Source organism: Protobothrops mucrosquamatus, unplaced genomic scaffold (assembly GCF_001527695.2).
Source record: "Protobothrops mucrosquamatus isolate PMUCROS unplaced genomic scaffold, P.Mucros_1.0 scaffold2684, whole genome shotgun sequence".
Lineage (NCBI taxonomy): Eukaryota > Metazoa > Chordata > Lepidosauria > Squamata > Viperidae > Protobothrops > Protobothrops mucrosquamatus.
Genome location: NW_015388731.1, coordinates 71971 through 90999, shown reverse-complemented (window position 1 = coordinate 90999; position 19029 = coordinate 71971). Strand labels below are relative to the sequence as shown.

Sequence of the window (19029 nt, the reverse complement as noted above, 5' to 3'; positions counted from 1 at the left end):
AAATGGTCAAACAGAGAATAACAATTAGAAGCAAGAGCTGCTGAAAGTACTCTGTGTAATTTTTCCCCGGGGGCATTCAAGGGAAGAGAAGGAGACATTGCAAAATGGGATTATAGGATGGTTGATTTCTAAAGGCAGAGACAATGCAGTTGTACTCTAATGGAAGTTAAAAAAAAAAGTCATTATTGTCTTTATAGGTGGTCCTCGACTTACAACACAACTGACCCCCAAATTTCTGTTGTTGTGAGACAGTTGAGTTTTGCCCCATTTTATGACCTTTTTTGTCACAATTATTAAGTGAATCACTGCTGTTGTTAAGCGGGTAACACGGTTCTTAAGTGAATCTGGCTTCCCCATTGACTTTGCTTGTCAGAAGGTCACAAAAGGGGATCACATGACACCGGGACACGGCAATCGTCATGAACGTGAGTCAGTTGCTGAGCATCCAAATTTTGATCATGTGACCATGGGGATGTTGCAATGAGGGTAACTGAAAAACCACTATAAGTCATTTTTTTTACATTGCTGCTGTAACTTCAAACAGTCACTAAACCAGGGGTAGGCAACCTTGGCTCTTTTATGACTCGTGGACTTCAACTCCCAGAATTCCTGAGGCAGCATGGCTCAGCGTGGAAACCTCTCCCTTTCTCCTCAGCATGGCTGGCTCAGGAATTCTGGGAGTTGAAGTCCACGAGTCATAAAAGAGCCAAGGTTGCCTACCCCTGCACTAAACGAATGGTTGTAAGTCGAGGACTGACTGGACTCATCAGCTCATGAAATGTGCTATTTGCAAGAATTAAGAATCCGAGAATATACAGAACAGCATCCAAAATACAGGTAGTCCTTGACCTATGACCACATTTGAGACCAGAATTTCTGTGGTTAAGCAATGCAGTTGTTAAGGGAGTCGCACCCTATTTTATGACATTTTTTTGTCAAGGTTGTTAAGCGAATCACTTGCAGTTGTTAACAAGATGATTGTTAAGCAAATTTGGCTTCCCCCATTGACTTTCCTTATCGGAAGCCAGCTGGAAGTTGCGAATAGCATTCACATGATCCCAGGACACTGCAAACTTCATAAATACATGCCAATTATCAAAGGGCCCAAATTTTGATCACATAACTGTGGGGATGCTGCAACATGTGAAAGGACCGGTTGTAAGTCACTTTTTCCAGTGCTGCTATAGCTTCAAACTGTCGCTAAATGAATGGTTGTAAGTCAAGGATTACCCTGGTTGTAAGTCAAGGATAACTCTACTCACAAGTATTCACCATATGTGAAAATAAATGCTATTGTTAAAAAAACCCAGCTACAATTATATCATCATGGTCTTTGAAAAAATCTAGAAGTGCCAAGACTTTCAACAATCTAGTCCAGGGGAAAAAAGAAAACTGCAAATCAACGATTAGCCATACAGCAGTTTCCAATACGGAATTAAAATCTGGATTCTCTAAATCAGTGTTTCTCAATCTTAGCAACTAAGACGTGTGGACTTCAACTCCCAGAATTCCCCAGCCAGCCAGTGCTGGCTGGGGAATTCTGGGAGTTGCAGTCCACCTGTCTTCAAGTGGCCAAGGTTGAGAAACCCTGTCTAGCTGATGCATATGAGATGAGCTGCCCTTCACAGGATTGATGCTTTATTGGGAAACTGACTTGAATGAGTTACTGGAGAGACTGCTGGTGAGGTTAAGAAGGTAAATCAGAATTGTTGAAATAGAACTCTTTTAAAAGTAGAACTTTAGGAAGTTAGATCAGGGTTTCTCAACCTCAGCATCTTTACAGTACGGATGTGTGGATTTCAACTCGCAGAATTCTCCAGCCAGCAGGAGGCTGGCTGAGATTGAAAAGCACTGAGTTAGTTTATTATGCTTATATTTTCCATGGCTTCAAAAAAAAATATCCAACATAATGTAATGGTTAGGAGTCTGGCTTAGGTTCACAAAAACAAGTATTCTTATTTCCATTTAATGACAGAAGTCATTGGATGAGCTTTGATCAATGCTAGTTGGGGTTAACGGGAATTTCATTCTAACACAGCTTCAGGATATTGAACTAGACACCCACAAAGCTTCCTAGCCAAGTTCTGTGGCTGAATTTGGTCTTTCCAATCCCAGATTCACACTCTGATCAGTGCCTCCTGCTTTCTCCTAAGAAAAACAGTGGGAGTATTTTCTCTGTCCACAATTTAGCTTAGTGTGTACCTAATATGTCTTTTCCCTTTTGCAGATTAAAATGTCATAACAAATGCACCAAAGAAGCCCCACCTTGTAGAATATCTTTCTTACCCAGTAAGTGCTTTTTTATTCTTTGTAAACTTTTCTTCCTCTTACCGGATTACGTGCTGCTTATGTTCAGTTTTTAATGTTCAGTTATATCCAGTTTTGCTCACCATATTATAAAAAAAATGTAGAGACTCTGGAAAGAGTGCAGAAAAGAGCAACAAAGATGATTAGGGGCCTGGAGGCTGAAACATATGAAGAATGATTGCAAGAATTGAGTTTGTCTAGTCTAGTGAAATGGAAGGGACTAGGGGTGACATGATGGCAGTGTTCCAATATTTGAGGGGCTGCTACAAAGAAGAGGGGGGTCAATCTATTTTCTAAAGCACCAGAAGGCGGGACAAGAAGCAATGGATGGAAACAAGAGAGAAGCAACCTGGAATTAAGGAGAAACTTCCTAATAGTGAGAACAATTAACCCGTGTGATAGTTTGCCTTCAGAGGTTGTAGGTGCTCCATCCCTGGAGGTGACACTGAAGAGACTGGATAGCCATAGTTCTAGAATGGTATATGATCTCCTGCTTGAGCAGAGGGTTGGATTAGAATAGATTAGAATAGAATAGAATAGAATAGAATAGAATAGAATAGAATAGAGTAGAATATCATAGAATAGAAAATAGAATAGAAAATAGAATAGAGCTGGAAGGGACCTTAGAGGTCTTCTAGTCCAGCCCCCTGCTCAAGCAAGAGAATCTATACCATCTCAGACAAGTGACTGTCTAGCCTCTTTTTAAAAATCTCCAGAGATGGAGTTCCCACGATTTCTGGAGGCAAGCTGTTCCACTGGTTGATTGTCCTCACTGTCAGGAAGTTTCTCCTTAATTCCAGGTTGCTTCTCTCTTTGATCAGTTTCCAACCATTGTTTCTTGTCCTTCCCTCTGGTGTTTTGGTGAATAACGTGACCCCCTCTTCTTGGTGGCAGCCACTCAAATACTGGAATACTGCTATCATGCCTTCCCTATTTCTTCTTTTCTTTAGACTAGCCAAACCCAAGTCCTGCAGCCATTCTTTGTATGTTTTAATCTCCAGGCCTTTGTCATCTTAGTTGCTCTTCTCTGAATTTTTTCCAAACTCTCAACATCTTTTTTTTTTTGATATGATGACCAAAATTGGATGCAGCATTCCAGGTGTGGTCTGACTAGGGTTTTAAAGCAGTACTAATACCTCGCGTGATCTTGAACTAGAAGACCTAGAAGATCCCTTCCAAACTCTGTTATTCTGAATTCAGTGTTGCTGTTATAGTTTTAAGAAGGCTAAGTAAAATGCTGACTTTCTCTTCTCTCTGCTTCAATAGTACCACGGTTAAGGAGAACAGAGAGTGTCCCTTCCGATATCAATAATCCGGTGGACCGGCCTTCAGAACCACAGTTTGGGACCCTCCCCAAAGCCCAAGCTAAAAAGGTACAGTATTGAGTTTTACAAAGAACATGCACAGAGCCATGTGGGGTGAGGACAAAGTTATAACCCACCGCACAGTGTTTAGCAAACACATTTTAGTGAAACCTGTGCTACTGAAAGCTAGTAGAGGTAGTCCTTGTGTTATGACCACAATTGGAACCAGAACTCCTGTTGCTAAGCAAGATAGTTAAGTGAGTCAATTTTACAACATTTTTGCCCAGGTTGATAGGAAATCACTGCCATTGTTAAGTGAATCAAGCAGTCGTTAAGCGAATCCAGCTTCCCTCCTTGAGTTTGCTTGTCAAAAGCTGGCTAGGAAGATTGCAGATGGCAGTCACATGATTCCAAGATGCCGTAACCATTGTAAATACATACCAGTTGCCAAGCACCCAAACATGTAAACATGTGACTGCAGCTGTGCCATTTGTAAGTGTGCGGATCAGGTGGAAAGTCCCTTTCGTTAGTGCTGTTGTAATTTCAGATGGTCAGTAAACGAATGGTTGTAAGTTGAGGATTACCTGTATCTAGATGCCAGATTTTAGCAGCATTGTAATCTATACTGGCGGTCCACCAGGTTTTTGGCACCAGGTTTTGTGGTAGACAATTTTTCCACAGACCGGGATGGGGGGGGGGAGGAGGAATGCACAATCCAGATTCCTCTTGTGCAGTTTACTGTGTGGCCCAGTTCCTAACAGGCCATGGACCGGTACTGGTCCGTGGCCTGGGGGTTGGGGACCCCTGATCTATAGAGTCAGACATCTTAGGATTAAAAAGGGTTTAAGTATCTTGTGAGTTGCCCATCCTGGCTTAAAAGGGTTGGCCAGACATAGCCAGTTACGCCTTGATCTCGGAGTTTTAAAACAAAGCTTTCTGTCTAAGGAAGGGAAGCCAAGAATGGAACTTTGTCTCATCTCCTCAAAAGTTGCTGCTATCCAAGAATTCTGTGTTGCTTTGATCTCTGACAGGATCATCCGACAGCAATCAATCACCTCGACTCCAGTAGCAACCCGTCTTCTACCACCTCTTCCACACCATCCTCCCCAGCCCCCTTCCCGTCTTCCAACCCCCCCAGCGCAACCCCTCCCCCAAACCCATCTCCCATGGGCCAGCGGGACAGCCGGTTCAACTTCCCAGGTAAGTTGTTTTCAGAAGAGCAAAAAGCCCAAAGATTGCCTTTTGTGTAGTCTGCCCAGCCCAAGAAGAGATAAAAATAAAAACTCAGTAAAGATGCAACCTGTTTATCTTAATATACTTTTTTTTTTTGCTTCAGCACCTTGTTTACATTTATTTTATCAGTCACCCACTAACAAGAGTTCTCTGGGTGATGTTCAGATGTAAACAATAAAGCTGCCCAACCCACATTTATTCTTTATTAAAGTTATATGCTGCCTATCTTGCAATTTTGATGATGGAAATGATCCACCTTTAGTTTGTTCCAAGAGTGCCCAAAACAAAAAAAAACCTTAAAAGTGTTATGATACTTAATGTATGCAATTAAAAATCCTGCCACAAACCCTTTTTTGCCTGCTGGCATTTTTGTGGTGTGTCTCCAGCAGACCACGCAAACGTCAAGTCTGCTCAGAGAAGTTGGGCATTTGCAAAATATTCTTAGGCTGAAACTTTTGTGGAATAGAACAGTGTTCATATATTCTTGGCAGGTATCTGTTCATAAGACCTTCTGCTGTAATACATTTCTTTGCCCCTGCGTTCTCTGGGAATTTGTGTCCTTGCTAAAACACACATTTCTGGAAAAACCAAACATTACAAACTATGACCACAACTCAGCCCAAAATTTCCATTGCTAACAGTTAAATGAGTTTTGCTCCATTTTATGACCTTTCTTGCCACAGTTGTTAAATGAATCACTGCAGTTGTTAAAGTTAGTCACCCGTTTGTTAAGTGAATCTGGCTTCCCCATTGACTTTGCTTGTCAGAAAGTCGCAAAATGTAAATCACATGATCCCGGGACATCGCAACCGTCATAAATATGAGTGAGTTGCCAAGAATCTGAATTTTGACCACGTGGCCCCGGGGATACTGCAATGGTCGTAAGTGTGAAAAATGATCATGTCACTTTTTTCAATGCTGTTGTAACTTTGAATAGTCACTAAATGAACTGTTGTAGAGTCGTGGTGGCGCAGTGGTTAGAATGCAATACTGCAGGCTACTTCTGCTGACTGTCAGCTGCCAGCAGTTCGATTCTCACTGGCTCAAGGTTGACTCAGCCTTCCCTCCTTCTGAGGTCGGTAAAATGAGGACTCAGATTGTTGGGGACAATAGCCTGACTCTGTAGACTGCTTAGAGAGGGCTGTAAAGCACTGTGAAGCGGTATATAAGTCTAAGTGCTATTCCTATTGTAATTTGAAGACTACCTATATCAAGTACTGTGTAGGTAATCCTTGATTTATAGCCATTAGTTTACTGGCCATTGGAAGTTACGACAGTACTGAAAAAAGTGACTTATGATCCTTGCACTTAGGACTGATCCAGTGTTCCTGAAGTCATATGATCAAATTTAGCCTCTTGGTAACTGGGATGGATTTATGACGGTTGCAGAATCCCGAGTTCCTGTGATCGCCGTTTGCTACCTTCCCAGCTTCTGACAAGCAAAGTCAAAGTGGGAAGCCGGATTTGCTTAATAACTACATGCTTCCCTTAATGACCATGGTGATTCGTTTAACAACCATGGGAAAAAGGTTGTAGAATTGGGTGTGACTCACTTAAAAACCACTTTACTTAGCAACAGAACTTTCGATCTCAGTTATAACTCTAAGTCTGTGTGCATCTTTTATCTTTAGGAAAAAAAACTCATGGCTCTACCTGTATTACACTTAAAATCCATCTCACCATAAGTATGTTGATTAAAAGCACACATTCAAGATAATGATTGTTGACATGTCCCTTCGGTTCAGAAGCTTAAAAAATGTCTGGTGTTATTGCTGAATAGACTGGCAGTAGAGTTAGTCCTTGACTTACGACCACAATTGAGCCCAATATTTCTGTTGTTAAGCAAGACAGTTGTCAAAGTCGCACCACAGTTGTTAAGTGAATCACTCTATTTGTTAAGTGAATCGTGCGGTTGTTAAGCAAATCTGGCTTTCCCCATTGACTTTCCTTGTCGAAGGTCACAAAAGGAGATCACATAACCCCAGGACAGCACAACTATCATAAGTACATGCCAGTTGCCAAGCACCCAAATTTTGATCATGTAACTCTGGGTCGTAAATCCCTTTTTTTCAGTGCTGTTGTAAGTCCAAATGGTCACTAAATGAATGGTTGTAAGTCAAGGACTCCCTGTAGGTAGCAGAAAAGGTGGGGAAAGGAACTCGCGTTGTTGTTTTTTGTGACTTGAGGCAATACAACTCAGGTCTTTTTCTCCACTAGAGATAGCATTATTTTTCTGCCTCTTCTAAACCTAAAGAGAAATAAAAGCATTTTCCAACTGGCTGCATGCTTCTCTAACTGCCTCCACTCAAAAGCACTCTCCCCCTGGTTGCTTGTTCGTAGTTTACTAACTCTGAACTGGTATTAATTTACTACACACACACACTAATCACCTCATGTGCTAACTACTGTGACCTTTTATTTTGTTTTTTTTCTTTTTCTTCTCCTTTTCTGCCTAAACCAAAATAAACAGCCGCTCACTACATTCAGCATAGACAGCAGTTTATCTTTCCAGGTAAGTTCACTTTCTAACAGGTAGCTGCTCAAACATCACTTTGTTCTCCTGCAAAGGTCTTTTTATGTAAGCACAGAGAGAGAGAGAGAGAGACGGATTTCTCTTCTGCATGTTGCACACAAACCATACCCCTCCTCACTGAAAACACACAATTCGCTTCTCTTGAGACATCATTTCTTCCAATTCCTGTTACTCTATGTCGAAAGTTTTATAGCTGTGTGGTTATTGCAACATAATAAAGTATGATCTTTGACCTTCCTCTGCACAAATCAATTCAATAAATTTCCCTCGGTTATCGGACGTGCTGGGTTATCCTTTGAGAGATATTTCCTTACCACGTCCTTCCAGCAGTGACAGAGCTTCCAATGTGCTGACTTTGCTGGAAAAGTTGGGATACATTCAGAGATGTAGCTGCCTTGGAAATAGCCCATGTTGGACTGTATAGCACAGGGGTAGGCAACCTTGGCTCTTTTATGACTCGTGGACTTCAACTCCCAGAATTCCTGAGCCAGCCATGCTGAGGAGAAAGGGAGAGGCTTCCATTCTGAGCCATGCTGGCTCAGGAATTCTGGGAGTTGAAGTCCACGAGTCATAAAAGAGCCAAGGTTGCCTATCCCTGGTATAGCACAAACATCAGCACAAGAAATGTTTTATGGCATTTTATGGTCATTTCAATGCCATGAAGTGTTTTATAAAATTTGCCAAATTTCAACTCCAGGGGAGTCTGAGGTCCCACATTTTGGGCCCATTCTGTAAGTGAACCTGTTTGGGGTACCTTGCTTCAAAAATTGTTGCGGTATTTCTCCCAATTAAAGATTAGAGAGATGAGAGTTTTAATGGCACATAGATAATATACATAAAAGTAGTGCTATGCTAATATCTGTGGTATCCATAGGATAGTGTCAGAAAGAGAAGATGGCAGATGTGGTGTCAGAATGCAAGCCCCACACCTTTTGAACAGATTTGCAACACCATTACACCGCCATATTGCCTTTTGTGACCCTTCCCCTCTCTTCCTGTGGATGCCACTCATAAAGACTGACAGTTTTTCAGATTGAAAGTCATAGTTTTGATGCAGTAGAGGAAATCCCATTTTGGAAGGTTCCTGCATGTGAAAACAAACCAATAAATCCATCATTGAGGGGGTCCTTGGTGCTCTCTGAGCTTGGTTGTTTTCTTGCAGACATTTCATTACCCAACTGGGTAACACCATCAGTGCTAGAAAGGAATGGGATTTGCTCTCAGTTTATATTCTAGTGCAGGGGTCTTCAAACTTGGCCCTTTTATGACTTGTGGACTTCAACTCCCAGAATTCCTCAGCCAGGCACGCTGGCTTTAGAATTCTGGGAGTTGAAGTCCACAAGTCATAAAAGGGCCAAGTTTGAAGACCCCTGTTCTAATGGCTTGCCCTATCATTGTTGATAGGAATGGTCTTGGCGGTTCTTTGGTTGGGGTATTGTTTACTTCTTGATTGTTGGTCTGAAAACAACAAGGCTCACACAAGGACCCCCTCATCTCAACCCTGAGTTACAAATACTTCCCTTTATTAAATATTTCATTGCTTCTAGATAGGAGTTCATAGAGCTTGTGTGATTCCTCCAACTAAAACTAGTCCATCCTCAAGCAGGCTTTCTCCTATGGCTTTGTGGGTTGTACATTTTGACTTTTTAGTTCTCTACAGCTAAATATTTCTTTGATGTATATTATTGAATTACTAAAAACAGTGAGAACTTGAGAGTTGTGAACATCAGTCCTTTTTTCCCCCATATATTCTTCTTTTTTTTTTAGAAATTCCTGGTACTCCACAAATAACGCAGCCTCCTGAAACTACGGAAAGTACGAAGTAAGCCTCTTTTTGTTTACGTGTAGTATTTGATTTACAACCATTCGTTTAGAAAAAAGTGATTTATGAGTGTAATTGCCAGGCTCAATTACAGTAATAGGTCGAGGACTGTATATGTTCTAATTAATATGGAGGCTCTGACGAATTCCAGTACAAGGACAAAATCAGTTGTAGGGTGCCTCCTAGTGGTCAGCAGCAAATATAACAACATTCTTTTTTCAACTTCTAAATATTTGATCCGGGTATCTGATTTGCCAGATGCTACAGCCAGCTGTACTGGGACAACCTTAGTCAAAATCCTTTTAATGAGATATCTTTAACCCTGTACTTAACTTATCTTGATCAGATAGGAAAGGTACCCTGTGGAAAGAGGATTTCATGGCTTATAGTGGAGGAACCCCATTTAATCAAAAGTCATGTCTTTACTATAGCCTAATTCATGCTGGCTGAGGAATTCTGGGAGTTGAAGTCCACAAGTCATAAAAGGGCCAAATTTGAAGACCCCTAGCCTAATTAGAAAAAAAAACCTTTCTGCATGCAATACGTTCTGGCCAGAATGATTGGTTCCTCCTAGTAACACTTGCTGAGAGGGCAGGAAAGAAAAGGGAGAGAAAAGTGGCCTTCAAGAGAAAAAAACCTAGGCCTATTGTAGCAAGGTTGTGTTATACATCCTGCATAAATAAAGCTCTCAAAAGTGTACACATACATAACACACATATAAACGTGCTATATACATAGATATGTATATACCTACACATTCTGAGGGTCTTACCATGCAGCGTCAACATGAACTACACCAGGGGTCTTCAAACCTGGCAATTTTAAGACTTGTGGACTTCAACTCCCAGAATTCCTCAGCCAGCCATACTGACTGAGGAATTCTGGAGGTTGAAGACCACAAGTCTTAAAAGTTGCCAAGTTTGGAGACCGCTGAGCTACACCAAAGGAATTGTGTTCTTGTTTTCACAGTGTTTGTTGTATTAAACAAATGCCTACATGGTTCTGATAATAGATCACATGTTCTCACGCTTCAGTGACTGTGGTTGTTGCTTCCATGAGCGTTTTCAAGAACATTACAAGTGGTCCTCAACTTACAACCATTTATTTAGCAACCATTCAAAGTTACAACGGCACCAACAAAGTAACGTATTCCCAGGTCCTCACGCTTATGACTGTCACAGCTTCCCCATGGTCATGTGATCAAAATTCAGGTGCTAGGCGAGGTTGAGGAATATGACTTGGTTAGATCATGCTGTGACTTTCACAGTTAAGTGCAGTTTTGAACCCTGATATGGTCCAGCACTGGAACCACTCTACTGAACTGTCTTCTCAGTTCTGAGTTTCCTTCTCCTATAACTCATCTGCTGCAGCATTATCTTGATACAATATTTAAAATGAATTCTTTTGCAACAGGGAGTTAACAGCATGCACATCCAAAGAATAATGATGATCTTGCATGATCAGTTCATCCATTCTGTCTTCTTCTTCTTCTTCTCTCCAGCAATGCTGAGGTGCCCTTAGAGACGGATGGAGTTGAAGAACGGGACACAGAGGTAAATTCCCACTTGCTAGCAGTGCTCCCTACTAGCACTGATGATGTTACCTAGTTTGGGTAATGAAACGTCTGCAAGAAAACAACCAAGCTCAGTGAGCACCAAGGACCCCTCATTCCAGCCTGAGCTACAATTAATCTACTTTGTGGATTATAGCTCGTTTGGTGAATATGTAGGTAACCATGAAAGCTGAATGCAAGAGGCATAGGGAATGACCTAGGTCAGAGGTAGGCAACCTTGGCTCTTTTATGACTCGTGGACTTCAACTCCCAGAATTCCTGAGTCATAAAAGAGCCAAGGTTGCCTACCCCTGACCTAGGGAAGGGCAGTGTTTTTCAATCTGAGGAATTCTGGGAGTTGAAGTCCACATATTTTAAAAGATTGAGGAACCCTGGGATAAAGAATAGCCCAAATAGATACGGTTGCACAATTGGTTCCATTTGGGGAAAATGTGGTGGGATTCCAAGCCTGGCGTGTTCATCATCACTGCAATTATTCCCCCTTTCTTCCCAAGCATGTGGATGACCAAGAACAAAACAAGTTGGAAGCTGAGGACGATGAAGACGAGATTGACGACCTGCCAACCCGGCGATCACGATGGCGGGGGATGATCTCACGCAAGGCTAGCCAAACCAGCGTCTACTTGCAGGAATGGGACATTCCCTTTGAGCAGATTGAACTGGGTGACCCTATTGGCCAAGGACGGTGGGGCAAGGTGTACCGGGGGAGATGGCATGGCGAGGTAGCCATCCGTTTGCTGGAGATAGACGGGAACAACCAGGATCACCTGAAGCTCTTCAAGAAAGAAGTGATGAACTACCGGCAAACCAGGCATGAGAACGTGGTGCTTTTTATGGGGGCTTGCATGAACCCCCCTCATCTAGCAATCATTACCAGGTAAGGATCGTCATCTTGGTTGATCTCAGGCCATTTTTCAATTTGTATGGCCGCCATCTTGTTGTCATGCCAGAAACAATTAGAAAATGTAACCCTACAAGAGCATCAAAAGGATAGGATTTTAATTGTAATATATTTTTTGAGTTATGAGCCATCTGAGTCATTGACTCGTGGGTGGCTATAGAGAATGAATGAATGAATGAATGAATGAATGAATGAATGAATGAATGAACGAACATTCATCTCCTCCCCAGCCAATGTCTGACAAGCAGACTCGATGGGGGAAGCCAGATTTTCTTAATGACTGCGTGGTTCACTTAACAACTACAGTGATTTGCAGTGGCACCATGGCAAAAAAAGATACTAAAATCAGATGTAACTCACTTAACAACTACTTTATTTAGCAATGGAAATTTTGGTCCCAATTGTCATGATAAGTCAAGGACTACCTATATATGCTTCAGTGAAATGTATGAATTCAGCTTAACTGTGGTTAGTGTTCATCAGACACAGCAGCTTGGATGTTGTATATTGGGTTTAAGTTAAAGATGGGTTAGTGGCAATGCCAGTCACAGTACAAACATTTTGTATAGTGACCTTCAAAAAACAAGGAGGGAGAAGGAATGTTGCTCATGAGCCATTTTTTAGCCAAGATTTGATAAAAATGTTACTGCTGTTCTATATCCAGCTATGCTGACTTTTTGGGAGCTTGTGTTAACTTATGTGATCTATGAATCTTCCTTGAGACACGAAAGCCTGAAGTGCTGAATATGCTCATGAAAAGAACCTGTAAAATCTTTTGCAAACTCAGAAAAGCTAGTTTTCCCTGATTTTTTTTTAAAAAGGGGAAATAATTGGGTTGCAGTTAAAAAAAGAGATATCAAGAAAGCAGTATACAAAATCAAATCAAATTAAAATAAAAATGGTAACGTATACTTGCCCAACAACTTAGTTTTAAAATTGTAATACTAAAATGAAAACAATCAAAAATTGTACAGACTAAACTGATATAAATCACCTAAATGTGTTGTATATTTAATCATTTAATGACAATAAATGCTGAAAGGAATTCTATTGTGTTATTACTTTGGGTTAACGATAATGGAATTTCTGGTTTTTAAAAAAATAATTGTTGCAGTGTGCCAGTGTTTAAGTACTTATCACAAGCCAACTGGAGATTTTCTTTTAGGTCTGTATACTTTTAAGGTATAATTTTGCTTCCATAGTGAGAGGTTGCAATAGCAATTTGCTTTGGAATCTTCTAAAATGTAGACTTGTGAGAATATCATCCATGATGTATTCTTCTGGCATAGTTAAACTGGTTTTCAAGCTGTGTGTCAATGCTGCTAACATCGGATGTTCTTGCTTTGACAATATATAAAGATGCAGCCATTTTCTCTTTAACCTGTGTGTTGACTTTTAGAGTTAGAATTAGATGATGCTGGGGGGGAGGGGAAATAATGTGTATGGGGATTAGTTAGACATAACAACATCGCAGTAGAGTATTCTTCAAGATTGTTTGAAATAAGACGATGGCGATTATAGAACTGGAGGGAAGGTTTGCATTTCAAACTAATTGGAGAATATGATTGATGACTGTTAATTGGAGAAGGGAATTGTGCTTGATACTATGTGTTTAGGGGAGGGGAATTCAGATTTTGGCTTTGACTATGTACGTGCCGAAGCTATGCAGCTCGATTAAAGATTCTTTAAGGTAAACAGTGCCTCAGAGTTCTTTGAAGAGTTTCATCTTTTGGAACCATGACACTGTGTTTTCATGGTGAACATGGCTAGTTAGCTTTGATGTGTCAGGGTGAAGGTATATATTGGAATTGTATGGAATAGGCTGTGTGGAGATCCAAATTAGAAGGGGAAAAAGTCACTCAGCACTTGTGTGGGCGCAAAAATATCATTGTTCAGCATCTCCTTAACTCAAGAATCTTCTTCTGGATTGTATTCCAGCTGCAGACGGCAGCTGGACGTCCCCAGGAAAAGACATAGCTTCTTTAAGAGGTTGCTTATCCCTGTCCTCCAACTCATTTTTCCTCCCATCCTCTGACATGTAAAGGTAGCTCTCAACTTATGACCAGTCCTCTAATGGCAATTTCAGGCTATGACGGCCTCAGAAAAACTGACTTATGATCCAACCTCAAACATATGACCGTTGCATCCCCTTCCTGGTTCCCTGATCACGATTTGGGCACTTGGCAACTGGCTGGCATTTACAATAGTTGCAGCATCTTGCAATCACCTGGTTGTGATTTGCCACCTTCCCAGCAGGCTTCCGACAAGCAAAGTCAAGTGGGGAAGCTGCATTCCCTTTATGACCATGTGATTCACCTAACCAGCATGTGATTTTTTTTAAACAACCATGGTCAAAGAGATCCCGGTAAAAACGATCATCTGAGGAAGATGAGCAGTTCAAAAATGCGATAGGCAGGCAGGCAGGCAGGCAGGCAGGCAGGCAGGCAGGCAGGCAGGCAGATCAGGGGTAGGCAACCTCAGCTCTTTTATGACTCATGGACTTCAACTCCCAGAATTCCTGAGTCAGCATAGCTGACTCAGGAATTCTGGGAGTTGAAGTCCATGAGTCATAAAAGAGCCGAGGTTGCTTACTCCTGAGATAGATAGATAGATAGATAGATAGACAGACAGACAGACAGACAGACAGACAGACAGACAGACAGACAGACAGACAGACAGACAGACAGACAGACAGACAGACAGACAGATTAGATTAGATTAGATTAATAAGATAAAGAGAGAGAGAGACAGACAGACAGACAGACAGACAGACCATAAAATCAGTCATATGTGATCATTCACTTAATAACCACATCACTTGGCAACCAAAATTCCAGTCCTAATTGCGGTCATAAATCGAGAACTACCTGTACTGCTTCTACAGTAGATGCCAATTGTTGTTAAGCTTTCTTTCTAACGTGTTTGCCTGCCTCTGTTCCTTAGTTTCTGCAAAGGAAGGACGCTCCACTCGGTAGTCAGGGATCCCAAAACACCTCTGGACATCAACAAGACCAGGCAAATAGCTCAGGAGATTATTAAGGTAAGAAGGAGTCTGCAGAGGGATTTGTGTTGTGTTGAGTGTCTTCTGGATAAGGCAACTGCTCTTCCTAGGCTCCATTCCGGCGGAGGAGAGCAATTTCACTGTACTGGACTCCAGTTGTAAAAGAGTCTCCGAATTTTATTTAAATACATTAAAAGTTTTTTTTATTTTCCCCATTGCCTTCTTCTTTTACACAGTATTTATTCAAGGCAGTTTATCCCAACCATTTTAAGATGTGTAATGACTACAGTGCTGGCTGGAATATTCTGGGAGTTGAAGTCCACATATCTTAAATTGGTTAAGGTTGGAAAACACTAATTTAAGGCTACTTTCTCTCCCTTGAATCTCCTGAGCAGGATCATAACCCTGATCCAAGCCAGAAGACATATTCATTGGCCTTCAAACCTAGATATGTATTCATGATTCTTGGCTGTGGCGAGGTCTTAAAATAATGTGAATTACAGATCTGCTGCCGCTGGGGACCTTCAAAACAAACAACCATTGAATCGTTGTTTAGGTATTTCATCACCGTGCTAAGCTAAAGCCATTTAACCGTGTTTTGGTAATTGACAATAAATAATCAAATAAATATAATATAATAAAATAAATCTGAATTCACAGACAAAGCTATTAACTGTGGTTTACAGTGACTAACTTCACACAATTTGCTAAGTACCACAACTCACCTATGTAACGTGAATAAGTCAATTGAGTGGATTTTGAATAAGCATTGAAGCAAGATTGAAACAATTATATGTTTTTCCTGTTTAACACTGAAGCAGGATCGAAACAATTTTACATTTTCCCATTTTAACATTTTTTTTCCTCCCATGCATACACACGTGTGTGATTGTTTTGTTTTTTTCACCCTAGGGCATGGGGTACCTTCATGCAAAAGGGATCGTGCACAAAGATCTCAAATCCAAGAACATTTTCTATGAAAATGGAAAGGTGGTGATCACTGACTTTGGCCTGTTTGGAATTTCTGGCGTGGTTCAAGAAGGAAGGTGGGTCTCTCATGAATTGTTGGTTTCTCTTAGCTGTCAGGTTCAAAATCTGCATCTCTGATTTAGCTGTGGAATCCAGAATCCATCCAACAAAGCATAGGTAGCCTCTGATCAGTCACTAAGCAACTGTTTGAAGTTACAGTGGATCCCTAAAAAGGAACTTATGGCCTGGATTTAAGGTTCCAATGTTCATACACGTACACACTGCAGTCACATGAGTGTATTTTGGTCTCTGCCGCCAGCCCACATTTATAGCTGTTTGCAGTGCCCCGTGGACACATAACCACGATTTACTATGTTTTTGTCAGAAATTAGCATTTACTTCTAGTTTCCAGCAAAAACCCATCCCATAATCAACAATGGGGTTGCTTAACAACCATGGTGTTCACTTAATGACCACCACAAAAAAATAATAAAATTAGATGTAGTAATATGGTGATCTTATTACTGTCATGACTTACACCCAAAATGCAGGCTCAATCATGGTTGTAAGTAGAGGACTACCTGTATTTCTTCTGAATTCACAGCATCTGTATTTTTACTTTTATTTTTGCAAACTGCCCAGAGTTACTTGGAATTGGGCAGCCTCTAAATCATTGGTTGTCAATCCTAGCAACTTTGTCCACCAGTGTGTGGACTTCAACTCCCAGAATTCTCCAGCCAGCATATCTATATTAACATGGTTGGATATGTAACTATCGGCCTGTGGCTTCTTGGTTTCAGGTTTATTTAAAAAAATAAACTGACACTTATCTTCAATGCCTCAACCATTTATGATTAGGAAATTATTTCATCCTGTATGGACTTGACCTGGATTTTCATAGGGAAAGATTTGCAGATTCAGGTCTTGATATACATAGATGAGATGGGAAAAAAATGTGGATCTTCTCAATGATAGGGTCTCATAATAATGACATTTCTATCTAATCAGAATAGAGCTGGAAGGGACCTTGGAGGTCTTCCAGTGACTAGTCCAAGCAGGAGACCCTGTACCATTTCAGACAAGTGGCTGTCCCGTCTCTTCTTAAAAACCTCCAGTGGTGAAGTACCCACAACTTCTGAAGGCAAGCTGTTCCACTGGTTAATTGTCCTCACTGTCAGGAAGCTTCTCCTTAATTCCAGGTTGCTTCTCTCCTTGATTAGTTTCCATCCATTGTTTCTTGTCCTTCCCTCTGGTGCTTTGGAAAATAAGTTGACCCCCTCTTCTTTGTGGAAGCCTCCCAAATACTGGAATACTGCTATCATGTCATGTCATATCATGTGCTATCCTTCCATTATATATTCAAGATGGACAGTATTTAATATTTATTTGCTATGTATATGTAGGGGTGTGGGTCTATACATACGATGTACATAGTATGATTAGGTGTGTGTCATGTATGTGTTTCACTTTGAGAGTGGGCAACTACATTTCATTTTTGATGTGTGCCGTTGTGCCCACAGTAAAAAATGACAATAAAGGTTATCTTATCTTATCATATCATCTAATAGAAATTCCCCAGTGCTTTTTTGATTCTCTTGGATTTAAATCTCAGTTTTGCTGCTTTCAAATTTACAGCTTGGTCTTATGATATGACTGGGGTTTTTTTTAATCTGATGTACTTGGTTATTGTATTACTGGAAAGCCACTGCATTCCAACAGACATAAAATGCTGATAAACTTGTGTGACATGCAACGAGTCATATATTTTAAATTTTCTGTGAGATGCAGCTAACTTTATAGCTTGCTTTTGACTCCTCATCTGATTGCCACAGCCACGTAGGAATTCTAGGAAGCCAATGACCACATTTTTTCCCGGACTGTTGGTTTCCAGGCTTGCTGCCGAGAAAGAACAAGATATACTTGTCCTTTATCACTCATTTTGGTCGAAAACAGCCTTCTGTATTTTCAGGCTCATAGTTTGCACCAAATAAGGACTGTCTTAAGTGACACTGTTTCAATACAAAGGCTGTTAGCCCCTGTTTCGAAGCCTCTTGTTGAGTTCAGTGGGATCCACGCCCCTTCAGTTATAGATCCAAGTAAAGAAGTGTGAAGTTGCTATCAAAGTCCTTAAGTTTCAGTGGAATATGCTTAATTTTCTTTGCAGGGCTAAAATTCACTATTGGAATAAGTTTTTTAAGACTTGGAATTCAAGCAGAAAAACATATTTCAGGAATGGGAGTGGTAGGGGCTACATAGGACCACACAGGCACCTGAATTAGGCCCGATAAGAATTTTACTCCTGTCTTGGAGAGAGACACTTTAACCCAGTGATGGCGAACCTTTTAGAGACCGAGTGCCCCAAAACTGGCCCCGCCCCTGCTCCACCCCCTGCCCCGCCCTCACCCTGCCTGCCCGCAAGGCCACTCACCGCCTCCAGGGCCCGCCGCAGATCGCCCAGGCAGCCCAGCAGCGCCATGGTGGCCACGTCCTCTGCCCGCGCCCCGCAGCATCAACTGTGCGCGATGGGGCCTGAGGGCAGAGTCTTGTCTATGCTGCCTGGCTGCCATGTCTTTGGCTGCGCTGCTCCGCATGGGCCATGCTCGGACAACTCTCCTCCAGGGGGGCTGCTGGTGAGGAGGGGGTCGCGGGCAGAGGTAAGGCTGGGGCAACGGCACGTGTGCCCACAGAGAGGGCTCCGAGTGCCGCCTCTGGCACGCATGCCATAGGTTCGCCACCACTGCTTTAACCTTTGCAAAGGAGCTTCTATGTCAGTGTTTCTCAACCTTGACAATTTTAAGGCATGTGGACTTCAACTCCCAGAATTCCACAGCCAGCAACGCTGGCTGTGGAATTCTGGGAGTTGAAGTCCACATGCCTTAAAATTGTCAAGGTTGAGAAACACTGTTCTATGTCCATTTGAAAATACAAATTACCAAGTCATTCGTGCAAAGCAAAAAGCATTTATTAAGGGCGGGGGGGGGGGTTTCAAGTCTTTTTATAGAGTACAGAAACAAATGTAGACAGATTCTGTATATGTGATACTTCAGTAAGCAAACGATCAAACAGTAAAAGATACTAATTGCATGTGAAGTTAGAACAATAGAAAACACTGATTCCAGACAACATTCCACAAGTGACAAATTTATGGGTCGCATTACTCTTTCCCAGCTAGATTTGTATCTTTCTTGAAAGTATTCAAGGACTTTCCGAAAACACTATCTATTGTGTAGCTGCTAAGAAAGGCAAGTTCTCACATACCAAAGAAATGGCCTTGGCCAAGAAGGAAAAAACATGCTTTCTTAAATTTGAAAAAAAAGAGACCCAGACTGCTATGTTAAAAATGCTAATGTCAGCTTTTAAAATGCTGATTTTAAAGCCTAAAATTT

General features: G+C 41.4%; 1 protein-coding gene across 1 annotated transcript in view; it reads left to right on the top strand.

Moving 5' to 3' along the window:
- The window catches only part of KSR1 (kinase suppressor of ras 1), a 56309-nt gene that overhangs the window by 20443 nt on the left and 16837 nt on the right, over nt 1–19029 (top strand). Inside the window, 10 exon segments of the mRNA XM_015825556.1 lie at nt 688–741; nt 2196–2289; nt 3574–3680; nt 4643–4811; nt 7315–7356; nt 9145–9199; nt 10701–10752; nt 11267–11649; nt 14617–14713; nt 15587–15720. Of these exon segments, the coding sequence (XP_015681042.1) occupies nt 688–741; nt 2196–2289; nt 3574–3680; nt 4643–4811; nt 7315–7356; nt 9145–9199; nt 10701–10752; nt 11267–11649; nt 14617–14713; nt 15587–15720 (1187 nt within the window).